This window comes from Dermacentor albipictus, chromosome 1 (genome assembly GCF_038994185.2).
Source record: "Dermacentor albipictus isolate Rhodes 1998 colony chromosome 1, USDA_Dalb.pri_finalv2, whole genome shotgun sequence".
NCBI classification, from domain to species: Eukaryota; Metazoa; Arthropoda; class Arachnida; order Ixodida; family Ixodidae; genus Dermacentor; species Dermacentor albipictus.
In genome coordinates, this window is record NC_091821.1 from 148344383 (window position 1) to 148365476 (window position 21094).

Sequence of the window (21094 nt, forward strand, 5' to 3'; positions counted from 1 at the left end):
GTCCAAGTGATGTTGTGAAGCCATGTTGCTGCGCCACCATCTGCATCGATGCAGATGCCTAGAACTCGAACACTGCCTTGCTGAGATATTTGCTCGCCATAAAAGGTGAACAAAAATTGCAAGGCAGAACAGGCTGCTTTCATGCCCAGTACTGCAAAGTTAGTTTTTTCAGCAGAAGGCATGAGTCTGACCTCCTTCAGAAATGTGGCAATGGTGTCGAGTCCAGCTTGAATGGCATCGGACTGGCCACCGTAAGAGCCTCCCCCCCCCGTTGGTCCATATTGTGACGTTGTCCGCATACACACTGAAGCAAAGTCCACGTATCTCGGCCAGGCAATAACAGAATAGTGCCATCACCAAGTTGAATAGTAATCGCAAGAGGACTGTGCCTTGCAGCACTCCCACTCGTGATTCCTTCAAAGCGGAGAGTGTCTGCCCTACGGCAACTTACCGACTCCACGCCAGTCCCCAAGCAACATCTCCTCAACCTTTGGGTGGCCAGGCAAGAAGCCCAAGCTATGTATCTATAAATACTTATGCACGCACAAAGACGGGACGTCGAACGAAGAAGGGACACACACCATGCGGATGGTATATGTCCCTTCTTCGTTCGACGTCCTGTCTGTGCGCACATAAGTCTCTAACGAATCATGTACAACCAACTCGCCCAAAAAGTAACGCTTCAGATATCTATCTAGTCCACGAAAAAACACATGCCTGAATGAATTCGCTGTAACTGCACAACTGCCGACTTAACCGAATACGCCAACCTACTGGCTCGTGAAAATTGGCAGTGGCATTGTGAATCGTTTGACAGCCACACAGGAGCTGGCCGCATTTGGCACACCTTCAGAGGACTATCCCACTGCACCCACCTTTGCACAGACCGACAAGACCTATATCTTACCCTCTGAATCACCACACAAGAAGTGGCAGACATCGCCGGAACTGCTTTTTTCCCATTAAACCCCCCACCTTCATAATATCCTTCGAATATTACTTTGAACCCATGCCTGCCTACGATGGACGATGGCAGGAACTCACCTTTCAACAAGGCGGAACTTCATGCTGCACTGCTTGCCACTAAGACATCCAGCGCACCAGGCCCGGATGGCGTTACACGCGCTATGCTCTGCAACCTTCCTGACAATACCCTGGAGGAACTTCTGCATAATTTTAATCAAGTTTTAGTCAGTGGGAAGCTGCCCACTTCGTGGCAGCTATGAACAGTCATACCTATTTTCAAGTACGAAAAATCGCCCTCTGTTCTGAGTAACCTTCAACATATATCATAGACTTCCCAGGCTGGAACACTTACGGAAAAAATGGCACTGAGTTGCCTTGACTGGCATCTAAAAAGTAACAGCGTCCTCCATGCCTGCCAAACTCGCTTCTGCCATCAGCAAAGAATGCAAGACAGTTTGGCACTACTTTCGCAGGACCTCATACACACTCGCCATCGCGTGGATGTGAAGCTTTTGGTTACAGCCAACATATGCAAGGCATTTGACTCCATACCTCACCCCTCGATCCTCGCTTCCACAGCTGGCACCGGTATCACAGGCAAACCCTGAGCATACATACACAGCTTTGTCCATGAGGCCCCAAGTGACACAGCTTTGCACCTTGTCGGTGCACTGACCGCTGCTTCCGCGGCACATTTCCGCGCTTGCTGAGGGAGATTGTAGAAAGGGAGCACAGGTGTGGTTTGCTGAGCGCTTCTTTTTTTTTTCTTCTTCTTCTCTGGAAACTCGCCGGTGACGAGGACACGTTACGGGTGGATAGATGGATGTTATGAGCGTCGCCTTTGGAACGGGGTGGTGGTTTGCACCAACAAGCTCTTGCTATTACACTGCGTAATGTCCTACCTACGTTAAAGAAAAGGAAAAAGAAAAACCACGATGAATTCCCATAAACAAATTTTCTGAATCCCTATTGTGAACTTTGTTTTTGTACGTTTCCGTTTTTTGTCGTTTCCCTACTTTTCTTCCACCAATCTTCCAATTGCCTCTTACTAATCTCTATTGCGGACATGTTTACTTTCCCCTGCTCTCGCTGAACCCAAGGGCTTCAAGGAGGCCACTGGTGCCTAAAGCGACCGCTGGGCAGATATCTTCACATTCTAATAAAACATGCTCCATCATTTCCATAGCTTTACCGCAGCAAGCACATGCTTCTTCTTCCTTCTTATATCTCGCTTTATAGGTGCATGTTCTAAGACATCCTGATCTCGCTTCAAAAAGTAGCCTGATTTCCTTTTTCTCTCCTAAGTAGTTACTCATGGCAGGTTTCTTTTCCATTGCTGCCACATGAGATTATTTCAGCCTTTCTGACTTTCCGCTTGATGTTCTTTGTTGCTGTGTTGCTCACCCTACAGGCTGCAAACTTGCTGGTAAGCTTCCTAGTTCTTTTCCTCTACTGTGAATCAATGTTTTTCCTGTACAAATCCCTCCACACTCTTCCAGCCTGTTTACTTTCTTCCATATTCCTTAGTCATTCTTCATAATAAATTTTACTATGAGCTTCCCTCACTTCAAAACTTGCCCAGCCCATATAACCCTGCACAGCTTCATTTGTAGCCTTCCCCCGAGTGCCCAATGTGAGATGTCCCACCGACCTTTGGTTGCCATCAAGTCCTGATTGTAACCCCGAGTTCAAGCAAACAACAACATTTCCAAAAGTAAGTCCTGGAACCATTACACCTTTCCACAGACCCCGGAGCACCTCCTACCTATTGTATCCCCATGGCGCTCTGTGCTTCATTATGGCTGTATTTCTCTTCCCCTTTACTGTAATTGTTCTTTCCTGTATTTCCATATATCTATTCCCTTTGTTTATCCATATACCAAGGTATTTGTATTCTTTTACCCGAGGTATTTCCTGGCCCTGCATTGCCACTGTCTGTTCACTGTTTCCATTGAATACGATAACAGCTGATTTTCTAACGCTAAATTTCAAACCTAAATTCTCGCCTTCCTGTCCACAGATGTTAGTCAGACATGGCAAATCATTTTGCTTGTTAGCTAGCAACACATTGTCATCCGCATCAAATAAACCTGGAAGCTGCTGCTCTGCTACTGTACTCGCCTGTTTGTATGAGATTAAATCCGATATTACTTCCTTCTAGCGCCCTCTCCATCCTCACCATGTACATCATAAACAGCAGTGGGGATAAAAGGCACCCCTGCCTCAGTCCCTTGTTGATATAAACTTTCTCTTCGCTCCTCATCCTTTCCCATTCAGCGCAAACGATATTTTCTAGGTAAATCTCCCTCAAAAGCTGTAGACAACCGTCGCCTAAGCCTTCCCCTTCCAGAATATCCCACAAAATCTTGCAGTCTACGTTGTGCCACGCTTCTGTAATGTCTAAAAAGGCCATATATAACGGTCTGCTTTCTACTTTTGATATTTCAATACACTGAGTAAGAACAAATAAGTTATCATCCACATGCCTACCTATTCTGAAGCCATTCTAAAGTTCTCCCAAAATTACATTATTCTCTACCCATGCTTGCAGCTTTAATTTGATTGCCTGCATTGCTAACCTATATATTACCGATGTAATGGCCAACAGTCTATATATGAGTGTATTCTTTCTCCCCTTTGCCCTTATAAATTAAATTCATTCTACTTTGCTGCCAACTGTCTGGTATTCATCTATCTTTTAAAATCTTTCTAATTGCATTCACTAAAGCTTCCTTACTTTTTGGTCCTAGTTCATTAATCAGCCTAACGGGAACCTTACCTAGTCCTGTGGCTGTGCGCTTAGGAATTTTCTCTTTCGCTTTCTTTCAGTTGAAGTTTGTCAGCACCAGCTCCTTTTCCATCTGGTTCTCTTTCTTGCTCTTTTTTTCATCTATTACAACCCCGTCATTGCCTTGGAAAGATTTGACTGTTATTTTTCAGTAGCGATTTATTGCCATTTCCTTTCCAGTTTGTTTCCATCTTCGTCTAGGATATGTTGTTGTGTTGCTGTTGACTTCCTGCCTAATAATTTTATGTAGTTCTAGAAGCGGCCTCATTTTTCTCACGTATTTCTGACAACCAAAGTTCACTTTCACCTTTTATCTTTGCTTGCACCAGTACTTGAACCATGGACTTTTTCTCCTGGTATATTTCCCATTTACTGGCTACTTCATCCTGCAGCAACTGTGCGTTCTTTGCCTGCCTGTGCTCTCTGGATGCTTTCTGTCGTTTGGCGATTGCTTCTCGTAGCTCCCTGTTCCACCAGCTTTTTGGTTTCTTTTTTCCTTTCCAACAAACATGTTGTTTCTCTTTCCATATTCCTGTCATTGTTACACTTAGAAGCTCACTATATTCCCCACTTTTTTACTTGGCCATTTGCCAAGTTCTTCCTCGACTCTTGTGACTATATTTGTTATTTGTTCGGCGTTCAAATTTGGACTGGCCATTTTGCACTCCTTGCTCTCTTTCCCAACTACATATCCTATTTTCAAAATTATTTGTTTATGGTCACTCTCTATGCTCTGATACTCTTCCTCGTCAATGACCATTTCTCTCAACTTATCATGAATTCCTTTTGTCATCAGACAGTAATCGATGATCGATTGCCGGTTTCCCACTTCCCATGTGATCTTCCCTTCACACTTAGGCCCTGTATTCATGATAACGAGGTTATGTTGCTCACAAAGATCTAGCACTGACTTCCCGTTGCAGTTGGTATAACCATCTAGATCCTGTATGTGGGCATTCATGTCACCTAATAGGATAATTTTGGCATCATTCCCAAAACCCTTATTATCAGCACTTATGCATTCCACTAACTCTTGATTCCTCTCTGTGCAATTATTTCTGGTCCACAAATATGTTATGCCCAGCGAAGTTTTTTATTCACTCATTGCACCTGATAACCAAAGGTGCTCTTGACATTTTGAATTTATTCTTTTCCATTTGACTTCCTGATGGATGAGCATTCCGACTCCCCTTCCCTTTCTTTTTGACTCAGTTCTGTTGCACCCATCGCAAACATAATTCTCAATCACTGGCGGCTCTTCCGAGTCTCTAAGGTGCGTTTCTGTAACAGCACACACCCCTATCTGTTCTCTATTCAACTGCTCCTCAATCTCTGCTCACTTTTCTTCTGCCGCTCTGCATGTTTATGTAGCCTATTCCATGGCAAGCTCTCTTTCTTGTTTTCCTCCTTTTTCTGTTATTGATGGCGATGCTATTCTGATGTTCCCCTAGGGGACCTTCTTCATTGCTACCTACTCTGGGTTCCTGAGCACCCGTGGGCCCCCTAAAAAAGCAACATGCCGACCAGCAAGTCGCCAGCCCACTTCTCCTCCAAGCCTGTAATTTAAGTGGATCCCGTCTTGTTCAAAACCAGCACACCTTCTCACTTCCCTGTTTACTTCGACAACCTCGAAACCTTTCTCTCGGCTCATTTTCCATATCGCCTCATTAGCAGCCACTACGGTTCTTTGTGCATGACTGTCATGTACAAGCACCTCCGACACCATGCACACCACGATCTGCACCTGAGGGGACAGCTCAGCAACGGACGTGAAGCAGCTGGCGCCATCTTGTGGGACGCTGCGCCAACTTGCAATGCTCGTGGCTTTCGCAATCAGCGGCGCACTAGTGGGACGTGCTACACGGTAATGGCAGCAGATACGAACTCACATAGGCAAATTTTTCACCCCATCTCAGTTAAGAGGAACATGGCTACGCAAATTTCATGATTATTGTGCATGAAAAACACCGCTCAAAAGGCAGAATTTCAATCATTATATTTGATGTGCAGTGAATAACATATCGTTATACATATATAGTTTTTTTTTTCTCATAGCCCTAATGCATAAGTTAAAACTCTGAGGTTGACTCATCATTATAACCGATATATTGCTATATTTGGTATCGTTATAAGTGGACTGCACTGTAGTAGCCATCCAGTAAACCTAACGAAGACCGGTAAACTCTCAGCATGATCAGCCAGACAGCCAGTATCGGTAACGGTGAAATGGTGATGCTATGCTAAAATTCTCTATTTGCTCCTCCAACTATCATCATCTCTTGGATAATCCACTCAGCAAAATGAATGATAAGAATAGAAAATGAAACGATTAATTATAAAATAAACCTATCTATGCTACTCTCATGTATTTGGCTATTATTCAGCTTGCCAGCGTTTAGTGAACACCAGAGTCTGCAAGCCTCTGCAAGCCTCTGCAAGCCTCTGACACTGGTCGCTGCACAACGGTGACTAGTGTTGTCCAAAGCAAAATTATTGTGTTAGCAATAATCCGGACATTTGAAGGAATCACGTTTTTGACATCACCACCATACTGTCCTGCCTAAACATGTGAGTAAAGTCCAAGTGCGAGGAGAATGAGTGGCCCACGCACCACGTGTTGGTGGTCCCGTGATATGCTCCGAGCTTTTCACTAAGTAATTGTATGACATACTTTGCTGCCGCTATCAAGGCTCCATCTTTCAGGTGAAATTGGGACTTTTTTGTTGTCATTGTTGCTGTACAGCTACAAGCACTGTGTGAAATCAAAGGCATTAAGCACTCTGTAGGCACGCTCACCAAGCACTGATAAAACTTGATGCACTGGTACTTCTGCGAACCTGACACCACTACTTCTGTGTGCATGAGGCATGCTGGGAATGGCTATGGAAGAATAGCATACTACGTTATACTAGAGCAGCTGTACGTAAACGTAAATTTGTCGCAGTTTGCTCTGCCAATGTAGCAAGCGATCACAGTGTACATTGACTCATGCAAGATATGTTGCACATTTCATTCCCGCTTTTTTTTTTGGTGGTATTGGATGCTGCTGTAGATGCTTTCAATGAACAAACATACTACAAAGGGATGATCCTCTAAGAGAACCCACTGAGAAATGCATGCTCACTTGAGGGTCTGACTGCTTCTATAAGAAACATTGCATTGCAGGCTCGAGAAAAAAGAAATAGCAATATTTCCCTCCCTGCTAGAGTTGCATCAGCACTTATGCACAAAAATGATGTTAAGGCCAGCTATTGAAGCTGCACGTACGCAGAGGGGCCATCCCATGTCCATATGAGGGTGTTCTGAAATAAAACAGAGGCTCTTGTTATCCAGCTGACATGTAATATGCATAATATTACTCCTTATGCTTAGAGTGAACATACCAGTTCATTTGGGTACCGAATGAGAACAGGCTGGATTGGGACTCCGGGAACAAAGGCACCTTAAAGAGAGCAAAGTTATCATGCAAATTAAAATGGCTTTATTTTGAATTTTAAATTGGATACTTTTCATTTCAAGTAAGCTACTTCCAATAATAATCTTCACATCTGCATACAGTGGCATACTATACGATGGGTAGTATGAAAGAAATATATGCACAGGCATGATGCAGGATGGCCTAAACCTAAAGTTATAGTTTTGTCACATTACATATGGTAATACCTAAGCATAAAATAAAAAAAATATCTGTAACACACTTCCAAGTCTGCTGCAAGTTTGAACAACATTTGAAAGTGTAAGGTACCAAGGTGCAGTGGTATTGCCACAGGCTTCGCAAAGAACATTAGATAATGGCAGTCAAGAGATGCAGGCCAGCAATAAATGCAATATTTTTAAGTTAACTCACGTATGTGACCATTATATGGCTTCATTAAAAAAAAATACATTCCGGCATTTTGCATGGTAAAAATATGATCTGATTATGAGGCACGCCGTGGTTGGGTACTCTGGATTTATTTTGGGACCACCTGGGATTCTTTAACGTGCACCCAATGCGTGTACATGGGCACTTTTGCATTTCGCCCCCATCAAAACGCGGCCGCCGCTACCGGGATTTCATCCCGCTCCCACAACCATAGCAGCGCAATGGCTAAGTAACTACGCCACAGCAGCGATGAGCAAAACGAGAACAAGGTGAAAGCAGGAGCCAACATTTCGACATGTGGATCTCGCTTTATAGGTGCATGTTCTAAGACATCCTGATCTCGCTTCAAAAAGTAATATGAGCTTCCCTTTGAGTTATCATAAATTGTTTCTTTCCCGATTTCCTTTTTTTCTCCTACGCAGTTACTCATGGCAGGTTTCTTTTCCATTGCTGCCACGCATGAGATTATTTCAGCCTTTCTGACTTTCCGCTTGATGTTCTTTGTTGCTGTGTTGCTCACCCTACAGGCTGCAAACTTGCTGGTAAGCTTCCTAGTTCTTTTCCTCTACTGTGAATCAATGTTTTTCCTGTACAAATCCCTCCACACTCTTCCAGCCTGTTTACTTTCTTCCATATTCCTCAGTCATTCTTCATAATAAATTTTACTGTGAGCTTCCCTCACTTCAAAACTTGCCCAGCCCGTATCACCCTGCACAGCTTCATTTGTAGCCTTCCCCCGAGTGCCCAATGTGAGGCGTCCCACTGACCTTTGGTTGCCATCAAGTCCTGATTGTACCCCTGATTTCAAGCAAACAACCACATTTCCAAAAGTAAGTCCTGGAACCATTACACCTTTCCACAGACCCCGGAGCACCTTCTACCTATTGTATCCTCATAGCGCTCTGTGCTTCATTATGGCTGCACTTCTCTTCCCCTTTACTGTTTTTGTTATTTCCTGTATTTCCATATATCTATTTCCTTTGTTTATCCATATACCAAGGTATTTATATTCTTTTACCCGAGGTATTTCCTGGCCCTGCATTGCCACTGTCTGTTCACTGTTTCCATTGAATACGATAACAGCTGATTTTCTAACGCTAAATTTCAAACCTAAATTCTCGCCTTCCTGTCCATAGATGTTAGTCAGACGTTGCAAATCACTTTGCTTGTTAGCTAGCAACACAATGTCATCCGTATCAAATAAACCTGGAAGCTGCTGCTCTACTACTGTACTCGCCTGTTTGTGTGAGATTAAACCCGATATTACTTCCTTCTAGCGCCCACTCCATCCTCGCCATGTACATCGTAAACAGCAGTAAGGATAAAGGGCACCCCTGCCTCAGTCCCCTGCTGATATCAGCACCTTCTTTAAGTCAATGCGCCCTCTGCTGGGAGGTTGCAAAACAATTTTTTCCTGCCATGTGACTTCACCGCTGCATTAACGCAGCCGCACGGATGTCATGACTAAGTGCTGTAAACGCATATGTTGTTTGAAAGGAGTACCCTCTTGGCACTGCAAGTTGAAACTTTACGAAACTCAGCCAATATTTTGAAATATAATTTCCTAAAAATTGAGCCCATTCAGTTACGCTGGTACATTGCCGTGAAGTTCCACAGAATGCCAAAGAGGTAATGTCTAAAATTGCTGGGTATGCATGCACTCGTATGAGAATTGGCCCACCTTCACCTTTGATTATAAGGGCGAATCAGAAAGTTATTGCCTCTATTTTTAAAAAGAACATTTTTGCCAAATTATGACTGTAAGTGCGAAGTGAGCATATCCATTCCCAGCGATGGATCTTTCTTGGAGCGGTCCGGCCTTATCTGCCAATAGCTCCGCAGCACGGTGCTGTAGTCAGTTGTTGAAGATGGCGGTTGTGCTTCACATGTCCATGGCGTACGAGCAACGAAGTGTGATTCATTGTCTATGGAGCAAGGGATGAACGCCCACCGAAATACACAGGGAAATGCAGCCCACGTATGAGGAAAGGTGCCTCTGTTTGAGAAGTGTGAGGTGGTGGTGTTGCGAGTTCGCAAAAGGCCGTGAAGACTTGCATGGCAATGAGCGCTAGGGGAGGCTGCTTAGGTCGCTCACTGCTCTGGTCATTTCACTGGGAGACTCTGGACCACCCACCATACAGTCTGGACCTCGCCCCTTGTGATTTCCACGTTTTCGGTCCGCTGAAGAAGTTCCTGGCAGGACAGCGATTCACGTGCAACGATGAGGCCAAGACAGCAGTTTGACAGTGGTTCCACAGTCAGCCGGATGAATTATACCACAAGGGCATCTCAAATTTAGTGCTGCGATGGGATTAATGTCTGAAACTGTGTGGGGACTATGTGGAAAAATAGTGTAAGGTATCCAGAACGGTACATATATTTATAATTATTACTACCTGTATATACCTTATTTTGGCTAATAAAAACAGGAGAAAATACTTTGATTCACCCTCGTATAATGCCCAGGGATAGGCTGCTTTGAATTTTGGCCAAAGTTGCACGTTGGGATTGTTGGTATAGCATGATGGAGGCAAAAGGTGTAGCGCACCCGAAACAGGGGATGAAAGAAAGAGACGGACTACCACTGGCGTAGCCAGAGGGGGGGGGGAGGTCGGACCCCCCCTCTTCCCACCCCGTTCACCCATCCCACGGAAAAGAAAGAAGTTTCAGGAGATGGGCTCCGAAAGAGCAACATGGATGAAAGGGAAAGCTTGAATGTGAAAGGAAGGCGAGGGCTAGTGGCGGTTCCAAGGCGGGGGGGGGGGGGACATTATGGGGGCGATCCCCTCTCTCATGCACAGAACATTGCGACCCCACTCATGGCGCACCTCTACCTCATACCCAATCGTGTTAACCTTAACAGCTGAGGGGAAGTCAGCATTAAAAATTCCATTCACAAAGAAAGATGAGACCAGCGCGCACATAAAACTTGGGAGTACTGTTGCTCCCCACCAGGCCTTCGTGTCGTTGAAGAGCTTCTCATTTTTGGTACTTGACCAAATCGTCGACCACGCTGCGCAGAAGAAAAGCGTTTCGAAAATAATACGGCTTGCTTGTCCAGGAAATGCATAATAAAAACTCCCCCCCCCCCCATTTTTCTTTCTTTCTTCTTTTTCTTTCCCTTACCTGTAACTTTCATTGTGATAATAAACTGGAGAAGAACTTTCTGTTAGGCTAGTTTGTACACCCTGTGAAGAATGAAAACAGAGCAAAAAATGGGACAATAAAAAAATACCTATAGAATGCTGATTTGCGCACGGCAACATATATGTGCTGGGAAAGGTAAGCTAAGAAACCGCCAGAACAAACAGGAGGATGGCAGGTACAGATGAATGGCCTCAAAGTCCATGCAGAAACAGAAATACAGGAATGTTAGATGCCGCCGTGCCATTCAACAACCCAGAGAATGTTGAATAGTGTGACAGTGACTAACGGAAAATTTTAAGAAGGGGAGTAGGGTGATGGATATGAGGAGGAGGGGGACGCGCATAAAAGGCGTCAAGAACAAAGTTGGCAGATAATTACAGACATAGGGAGAGCACCTCGTCAGTGCCCGATTGCTCAACACCAGAGGGCCGTGGCTAGTTGCCTAGCCGAGGCTCATCTATCCCGTCGTAACACGTACTGCTTGCTGCAGAGAGCTCATCCTATCTAAACGTCTCAGCAATTTTCAGAACAGACTGGTCAGGAAACACAACACTTTGAGATCTCTCAGAACTATTGGCCCATATTTTACTGCTAATTAAGGATGCCGTAATTCGCACAAAAGCTTCTAAACAGGGGGTAGCCCTGCTTCCGACTGTCCACCTCATCAATTCTCGAGTATGATCAAACAACAACATGCATCGCATGGTGACTGCCATACCATGATCGCAAGTTACTTCCAAACATCTCTTCAAACAAGTCGGACAGTAGATCACCGAAAGTGAGTGCAACTTGCATCATATGATACTATCGAAATTCTAGCGCAAAGCTTCATTCCTGCATTTTTAAATCCAGAATAATATATTATGCCCACAACGTCGAAAGCGCGATTGAGTGATAGGCGGCATGCAAAATAGTGCCCGCACTCTTTCACACGTAGCCGTGGCCATACCACTCGCCGCTGAAAAACAATGGTGATCACCAGTGTTACCTGGGCTCCAACAAGTTTGGCCTGCAAACAAGAAGATGGCCTCTTTTTTGGCGCTGTTTGGTTTTCCAAGTCATGTGCTACCTAGCTCATCGACAAACATTATATAAATGCACCAATTCGTAAACGAAATTTTAGTTTTTTTTAATATCATTTTTAAGATAGCATAAATATGATAGCATAATTTGATGCGAATTGGCAGCACGCCTTCACAATGAAAAACTTTTGACAGAACTTAAGCAAAGTGTTGGTCCGGCGACGCAAAAACGTGCATCCTCGTCGTTAAAGCATTCTTGTCCAGGGAGTGCTATATAGCAGTTTGAGCAATGTACAATCTCCATATATATATGGCCCTAACTTTCAACAAAGTGTCTGTAGTCGGTCTCTTTCTTTTGTCCTGTTTCGAGTGCGCTACGCCTTTTGCCTCCATCTTGAATTCTGGAGCTGCCGAGTGATCTGTATAATGCAAAGCATAAAAAAACTGATGGGATGCTCATGGAAAACTCATAATTGTGTATATAGCCGCATCATTTTAAGACACAGTTTCTCGTAAAGCACAGAAGAAGATTAACAACTCCACCAGTGACGACGAGGTGATACCCGACTGTATGAAATAGCCTTACCATGGAGAAAGGAAAAAAAGAAAAAAACTAAGGCCCCGACGTCTCCGCGAAGCTCCCCTGGCCAGTCCCTTAATCACGGCGCCTCCAACATACATTAAGCAGTTTCTCTCTAGATGTGTTTTGACAGCCAAGCGCGCCTCCTACCTACTCTGATCTTTCCGCCAGGCCAGACAAAGCGACATCAAACAGATAAATTTGCTTTTTTTGTAGGGGTGTGCGAATACTCGAAGCTTTGGAATAATGAATAGAATATGCCCTATTCGATTCAGTCTTCGAATCAAATAGTTACTATTCGTATACAATTTCTTTTCCATAGTTTAAGCATATTTCCGAATCGTCAACTGTGCTCAATAAAACATAATATTGGTTCAGCATCACATCTCCGCTGCCATAGTAGACGTAAAACAAGAAAAGTTAGCTAGTGGAGCAGGTTACATCGTTCAGGAAGCCAGACGTTACCGGATAAACCATGATTATTCACACTCTGCAAAAAGTCCTAGGTATGCGAACTAAATATGTGTTCCTAATGCTCCATTGGAGTTTTTAATAAGTAAGGCTTCATAACGTGCAAAGTAAGGACAAAAACTTGCTAAAGTTATTAACTGATGTGAACATTGTTTTCTAGTAACAGTGAGAGCAGCTGTTCATTATTCGAAAAATATTGGAAAAGTATCCGAAATTCGATTCAATTCGCTTCTAGCACTATACGATTCATATTCGATTTGGTCTCAAAGATCTTTAATCGCACACCCCTATCAACACAAACATTCAAATTTATTTCCTTGGGATTATTTAGCAATCCTAGCTATTTGTCTCATTAACGACAGTGAATATTAAAATGACACATGACTTCCACCAGATTCTTCGCAACGCATCTGTGATTACTGGATCACCTCTTGTTTTCTTTTTTTTTTCTTTCACAGTGAACTCTATCGACTTTGCCAGCGGCACTTGCAACATGGCGGTCCATACATTTACAAGGAAATAAGTACATTGTAATTACAATATCAGTGGTTCTTAAACGCCTCTTGGCATACAGTCAATGAATGCTTACGTATGGAATAATGACATTACTCAGCTCGAAATATTATATAATGCAATTTCTAGTTTTAGTTTAAAAGGAATGCCGGAAACATCATGATGTCATTTTAGCATCAAAAGCAGTAAATCGCAGACGAGTTCTGCGTTACATAAACAAAGCCCCCCCCCATGTCAAACGTTCCGTAGACATCGAAAACATTGGTCCAATGATTGTCTCATACATGCACACCTTCTCAAGCGAACCAGGGAGAACTGTTATTAAGATTCTTAAGGCAACATTTTTCTGACGGTATATAAGGATCAATCCAGCACGTCTTATGAATACTCGTGGAAATCACGACTGATGGCGTGAACACTCGGTATGTGTCGATAGAAGAGAAAAAGACCTAATAAATGTTTACAACAACAACAACAACAACAATAGCAGCAGCAGTAGCAGCAGAATATTATAACAATGTTGCCATGGAGTGGGACGCAGAATCTCGTTTTCCCAAAGGCATGCAAAGAGAGGCACGTGTCAGGGCAAGCGCTGAAAGTATGGCTGTAAGATATTCACTGAAACAGAGACCTACGAATCGTCCACTGAAATCATAAAAAGTGATGGTGAGAAAAGACACGTAAAGCGGATGACAAGGCAGGCGATGATGACAGGAGGACATGTGCGCCTGTGTTCTCTGCCTTGTCTGTTTTAGTGCATTTTTCTCAAGAATCGATACCCACTCGACAACTTCCCTACTCTTCCCTTAATTTAAGGAAGGTTGATTGTCTGGACACAGGCAGTGTGATGGTCAGTTTACATTCTAGCAAGACTCAATACACGGCAAGCGTCTCAGAAGCGCTAAACCATTTACACTTAAGGTAGCTAAAACCTCTTAAAAAGATTTAACGGGCTTATGAAGGAGGATGCAAGTGTGGAGTACATCTCAACACTACATACGACTCCCTGCAATTGGCTTAGCTTTCTCGCTGCCACCCGATTACGAAAAGCCTGGAGCCGTCCATGGTTGCAGATCCCATCGTATATATAGTGGCAAGAACTGAGTTCAGTAATGTGGAAAGTTGGGCGAGTTGGTGATTAATCATCATACCGTGGTGGTGAAGCAGCACACTGACAAGGACAAGGCGAAGACACACAGCGAGTGTCGTGTATTCTTGTTTGTCTTCACCTTATCCTTGTCAGTGCGCTGCTTCACCACCACAGTATGTTGAAGAACTGAGTTAGTCTTTGTTCAGAAGTTTGCAGCTATTGACAGCTGTGCGAATGCAAAAGAGCATGCACGGAAAGTCCGTGACAAAAAACCTGCAACAAAAACTCCACTGGGACGAAGCAGCACTCACCCAGCTTGAAGGTGATGAGGCAGGAACGGTTAGTGCAGGTGCCCTCCGGGAAGATGATCACCTGGGACCAAGGCTCCTTAGAAGTAGCACGGCGGGTGATCTCACGCACAGTGTTCTGGCGTGAGTTTGGGTCGCTCCGCTTCACGTACACGGGCTGAGTGAAGTTCAAGATGGCTGCCGGGCACACAGCGAGGGCCCGCGGCCTATTAGGCGCAGCCTTTCCACAGTCACAAAACACACCCATACCAAGGTAGGGAAGCACGCGAACACTCAGCTCTGAAATATGAGGCCACAGTACTGACTGAATTTGTACTCAATTTACACATGTGCGTAGATGGCACAGCGAAGTTTCATCTGCCTCACCATACACTGCTCAAAACACAAAGCTGTTGCAAAGTGCATCTATTCGGCAAAAAGTACAGGCGATTCCTGTTGACTGTCGCAAATGAAGTCACATGTAAGCGAGCCAATGGCGATGACGTGAATTCGAACACGTGATCTGTTCATAGTGGTTTAAATGCGCAGTAGAAAGCATCAAAATCAAAGGACAAAGATGTGACCGGTACAAGCTAAATTTAGTTTTAGCAGTTATCAATTAGCAGTGGGATAACTGACAGTTCCAATGAAAGACCTCAAATCATCATATTCCAGAAAATCTGTACAATTAGCTTGCAATTAAAAAATAATGATAATAATTGTTTTCGACAATGCCCTGAAGCCTATATGTCTATAATTGCTGAAGTACATCATGAAATACACAGAGTTTAATGGTGGATTTGAACTGTTTGCAAATTGAGCTCTACTTACAGTTCCACATGGGTTTTCGTGAAAACAATACACCATAGAGCAGTGAAACATGTGTGACCGGCGACCAAATCAGCCATCTAAAAAGCTTGCCTCAATAAAATAGGTCCCAAATCAGGAGCTCCCTTGACATTTCTATTCACTGCAGCATAAAAATGTTGTGTACACCACAGCAGAATGTATGAAACAATGGGGCATCAACAACTTGTCTAGCGAAGCTCTACAGCTATATCTTTCTATGAGTATAGAAAAGCCTTTTCCACAGGCTATATATACTTTTCTCTATTATAATGTCACCAGAATCAATGCTTGATTGAAATACACAAGCGATGAGCTAACACACTGTGTTATCACACTATCATGCACTTATTTATTTTTATAAGAACTTTTTATTCACACAAAGCACTCTTTTTAATTAACACAAATTGAAAGATACGTTTAAGAGAGCAGTGCAGTTAAATATGCTATAAATAACACACCATTTGCACAGTCAGAAAGATTCGCAATAAAGTTTGATTTGCCAACTCATTGTAGTGTGAAGCTGAACGGTTGTTTTACTTCATGTTACTGATGGTAATAACAGTTAATATGCATATTGCGATGCCTGGCGGTCATCTAACGTAACTTAAGCCTGGCAGTTTTTATCGTTATGCTTCGATGCTTAAAAAACTATCATCATTCAAGTACATTTTACAACAATATGCCTAATTCACTGGAGCGACAAGCGCACATACTGCTAATACAGCTAAAGTAATTGTTAATGGCCATATCTGCAAAACGAGGATTCACGGCAAGGTTGCAACGCCACTTTTATCGGCAGTATTTCCAGCCATCAGTCCCATCTTCACAAATCGGAAGAATGCCGAGTGGTTCGGATGACGAGTGTCACGTGCACAATGCAATTTGTGGTATGAATTCACAGACAATTCCAAGCAAAGTACCACAGTGTTTCGTGCACTAAGTATTGTGAGCTAACGAACACCGAAACTTGCGCTCAACTGTTTTACCTGCTAACGGAGAACAGTGGCTCCGGATCACGACCATATAGAGGCGCGGCTTCATACCCAGCCCTCCCATCAGCAGCCTCTGGACAAACAAGTCTCATGTCCGCTCATCGCTCCAGTGAAGGGTCAACAATGCGCAACAATGCCGCAGGCATTGTTGCGCAGCATCCGCGGGCGGCGGCCCTGTTAGCACAGTTAGTTGGCCCCAAGCAAGCGATACACCATAGGACCCAACCACCAAAGGGAGAGAGACAAGGACAGATACACAAGACCCACAAGAAATTGAGGAAGAGGGGTGCTGAGCACGTACTGCCGAGGAAGAACATGCCCTTGCTCTTGGAGCGCACGACGGCCGAAGGTACCGGGTTGCCGTGCATGGCGGCCACCGTGTCGAAAAAGGAGGAGTGCGGCGCGGCCACCAGGATGGGAGCCTCGTGGGCGGACGCGGCCCGCCCCACCGTCCGCAGCACGAAGCCAGCGGAGCGCACGCACATGAGCACGCACTCTCGGGACGCGCTTTGGATGGCCCTGCGGCAGTCGCCAGCCACCCGGACACCACGGAAAAGAGACACAGGCGGACACACCATGTACACACACAAGCACACAAGACACGCAAATGCACCGCCTGCAGGCTATAGCGCCGCAACGGGCGCCAGACCTCTGCGACCCGTGGGGTACTCGCGTGTGTGGCTCCTTACCCCACGTTGGAACTCGTTTCTGACTGGTATGGCTCCACACGTTGCGGGCAACTCCAATGAAAGAGATGCATTTGGAAGCATAAATATTGCGAGACGACCCGGTGGGAAGAGGAGTGGCACCCGCTATGCGATAAGCGACGAGGCGGCTTGTTGACTTAAAGAGCCCCTCACCAGGTTTGGCCATTTTGAACTGACTAGCGCATTGCATACAATGCGCGCTCACGATCATGTCTGCTAAGAATTACATCGGTACGCGCCAAATTTCGAACTAAGCGCCGTTTGCCCTTCTCCTCGCGGCGTCATGCTCCAAGACGTGGGGATGACGTACATCAGCAAGTGTGCTCACGTACATGTAATGCTGTGACGTCGCTCATAGTGACCCGTGACACTTGCAGAATTATTGAAGGCAACATCTGTTATTTGTGTAATTTGTTGCTTCAATAAACGAATTAAAGTTTAGTGAAATAATAAAACACACAAACCGAATGCCTGCGTGCTTATGTTTAAATTCGTACCACGGCAAGAGAGATGTACTTCCGTTTCGTCTGCTTGTTCCCACGTCGTGCAGTTGCGCGCCCTGAGAGCGAAACTACCGTGTTTCAGCGCGCGATAATGTTCTGTGATCCGCTTGCGTCTGCCTCAGTGTTCGTATAGCAGTGACTTATACTGCTAGTCGGGTGTTCTCGTGCACAGAGCGCAAAATGGTGCGCTGCGTTAAACGAGACAAACGCAAAAGCTAGCGCGCGACCGCCAACGGAAGTTCGCCGCGGAGCGAAAGAGCGCAAAAAAAAAAGAAAAAGAAAGAAATAAAACGAAGAAGGCGGGGCCCGTGAGGTGTGGGTTACGCAGCTCCGGTATGGGTATTAGCCCCGAGAACGAACACGAGCGGCGCTGCGAGCGCCGCTCGCGTGACGTCAGGGCACGGACTCGCGCCTGTCGTCTGCTACAGTTCGGGCGTTGTCCGGGCGCTTTCTGCGGTGTTTTCGTTTGTTCGCCCTCGTTCTCTCTGCTTGTATACTTATGGTGGTCGCCTCAAATATATTTTTACGACGTCTTCCTTTGCGAACATTTATTCAAAGAGCTAATTTCTTAGACAACAATGCAGCTCTCGAAGGCAACGCTACAGTGCCAGCCGAAGCTACGCAGACCAGCCCATTGCGGGTTTTTCATACGCGGATAGACAATCGCAAGAGCATAGCCTATAGGAATCCAGTTATGATACCATACCTGCCGCGGTGCAACAAGCATGTCACAAAGCTGGCTATATATGACTTCTACAGCAGTTACGTTGATTTTATTCCGCTAAAACAGGTTTGCTCACGACGAGTAGTTCATGGTATAATATCGAATTTTCGCATTTCCTCACAGAAACGCTCGGCAGTAGCACGGGGACTTAACTAATACTGGAGCTTAGATTCTACACGCCTCACTTGCTTCTTTAACTGCTTGTCAACATTGGGCGGTTCTTCACGTGTTCATTTTTTTTTTAAACGGCGGAAACTTGAAGTAAAGTTAATGAAGGCTTACAGCTATTTACAGAGTACAAATAGGAATGTACCAATATATATTCCCTTTTCCGTGCTACACGTTCAACTCACCTCTTTAGAGCGCGTTTGTTAATGATTAATAATGTATGTTATGTTCCTCTTTTTTTTTTGTCTATGTTACCTAGTGTATATCATTTATTTATTTCAATGCCGCAGTGTGTTTTGCATTGTTATTGTGGAAATATTTCACTGTTCTTTCATATATTGTATAACTGCAATGTTTTATGGCCACTATATAAATGTAATTTATATGGCGCTTGATGTGTTACCCCATGCAGCCATATTGTACCTAAGGGGGTGAGGTTACCTCAAGCCGCGTCTGTGCGACTTTTTTTCCTCATCCACCTCCACTTACCACTCCTCTGTACATGTGTGTGTGTAAATGGAAATTATTAAATCAAATCAAACTCACTTGAGAAATTTACTGGTGCTTGCTGCTTGAGGAATATACATGACGAATCTGTTTGGCGAACTGACACAGGCTGCTCGGCCCAATTTTTTTAGTGAAGTATGCCTGCTGGACCGCATCGCTGCAGCCAGAAAGAAGTCGAAGCGTCAATGATTAGTAGTATGGGACATATTGAAGATATCGAAATTCCCCCGGTGGAGGGTCAGAAATCAAGTGAAAGTATATGCAAGGCTTGTGGTGCTTTCTTTATTAATGTTTGCGATTGGATTGGAGCAAACTTAATTTGCCTGCAAGGTTCTCTTTTATGTACCGACGAAGCGAATAGTTATCAGTTTGTATAATTGAATAACGCTGGATCGAGACATGGTGAGACAGAAGGTGCTTGGATTTTCCTTTTGTATACAGGAAATCTAAGCTGCGGTGTAGTAGCTCGAGAATACTTTAGCCATTCCAGTTGGCGCTGTAAAAAAACATGCTTTATGGTTTTAATTCGAAGTTGTAGTGAACTGATGGGTTTCGCGAACATAGCGTGCCTCGCCATACGGACAGTCGATTGCTACCGTTACGTGATCAGGGGTGTGCCATATTGTCGATAAAGGCTACTGAGGGCCACTATGAAACATTTCATCACTTTCAATTGAGTGGCTCTCGATCTTAACAACGAAACTTTTCTCTCAGGTGATTGCTACTATGGTGTTTGTGAATTGACTATGTAAATACTCTACATGACGCGCCGTCGTGTTAGCAGCCATGAGCAATTCGTTTTTTTGGAGGCCTGTTTCAGAGGGGGATGAAAGTAGCAGCAAACTTTTTCATAAGAAATGCGCGCCTAACTATTTTTTTGCGCATTAATCAATGGCCATATTTGAATAGAACAACACACCAGAGTAATAGGAATCATGATGAGCGCTTCGCTGGGCAGTGTCTTTCTAAAATCAGATAACATGTTGACGCCAATTACCAAATTTTTCTTCCACGTAAAATGCAATGCCTCTCATAACTAAATACTAAAGGAATGTTAAATGTTTAGCGAAGCATCATACACAACTTCGCGCGTTGAATTTGCAGATATTCTTTTTTTAGTCAAAATGTACCGATAGACACGGCGCATATATGCATTGCAAAACCTAGTAGACCCCTTTAACGCTACTTAGCTTGCGATATCCAAGCCGCAAAGTTTCTCGACTCACACACTTTTGAAGAAGAAACTGTGGTTAAGGTATGGCAGCTGAAAGAAGCCGACGTATTCTTCAATACGTACGGCTCGAGCCACCCTTACCCCAAGCATACACGAAGGGAACGAGCGCGCGCGGCAGCCGAGCGAGCCGGAGCGAGCGGCGTCCTGGCCGTGACGTCACTCGCGAGAGGGCGCCACTCCTAATTCTCGGGGCTAATGGTGGCTAGCACCATAGAAGGGGAGAGCGCAGGGAAGCAATTCCGCTTGGGGAGGCTAGACGGGGCAAGTGGAGAGAGTGTCCTTGTTGGCGGTGGTGCTCGCTTCCTGAAATCATGAGTTCGCGGAACTGAAACTTGACATTTTTTTTTTTTTTTTGCGTTAGAACGCTCCAAAGGGGGCACGTAACAACTTCTAATTTATAACCAAAATTTGCTATGTGGCCTTGGTGAGGGACCCTTTAAGGAAGCGCAAGGTGAGGAGGAGGAAGAAACACTACTGAAAAAAAAAGAAAAAAAAGAAAGCAACGATGGCGTCTGTTTTCTTCGGCCTGTCCCTTTGCACGGAGCAAAGATCTCTTTAAACAAGTATACCGCTGCAGCTTGAACTTTCCCCGTTTAGGTGGAAGGAGCAAAACGGTACAGAAACGTGTCAAGGCTTACGGAGACACGTACAGGCGTGACGAAGTTTACACTTAAACTGTAA

General features: G+C 44.5%; 1 protein-coding gene across 13 annotated transcripts in view; it reads right to left on the reverse strand.

Annotated features, from left to right (window-relative positions):
- The window catches only part of LPCAT (lysophosphatidylcholine acyltransferase), a 164927-nt gene that overhangs the window by 38587 nt on the left and 105246 nt on the right, over positions 1-21094 (reverse strand). For 11 of the 13 annotated variants that reach the window (XM_065433372.2, XM_065433366.2, XM_065433369.2 and 8 more), the window contains 4 exons: positions 16872-17089; positions 14754-15029; positions 7138-7196; positions 7022-7056 (listed from right to left, as the gene is read on the reverse strand). In XM_065433372.2, the coding sequence (XP_065289444.1) occupies positions 7022-7056; positions 7138-7196; positions 14754-15029; positions 16872-17089 (588 nt within the window). The remainder of the gene's footprint in view (positions 1-7021; positions 7057-7137; positions 7197-14753; positions 15030-16871; positions 17090-21094) is intronic. The other 2 variants (XM_065433367.2, XM_065433368.2) reach the window with 2 other exon arrangements.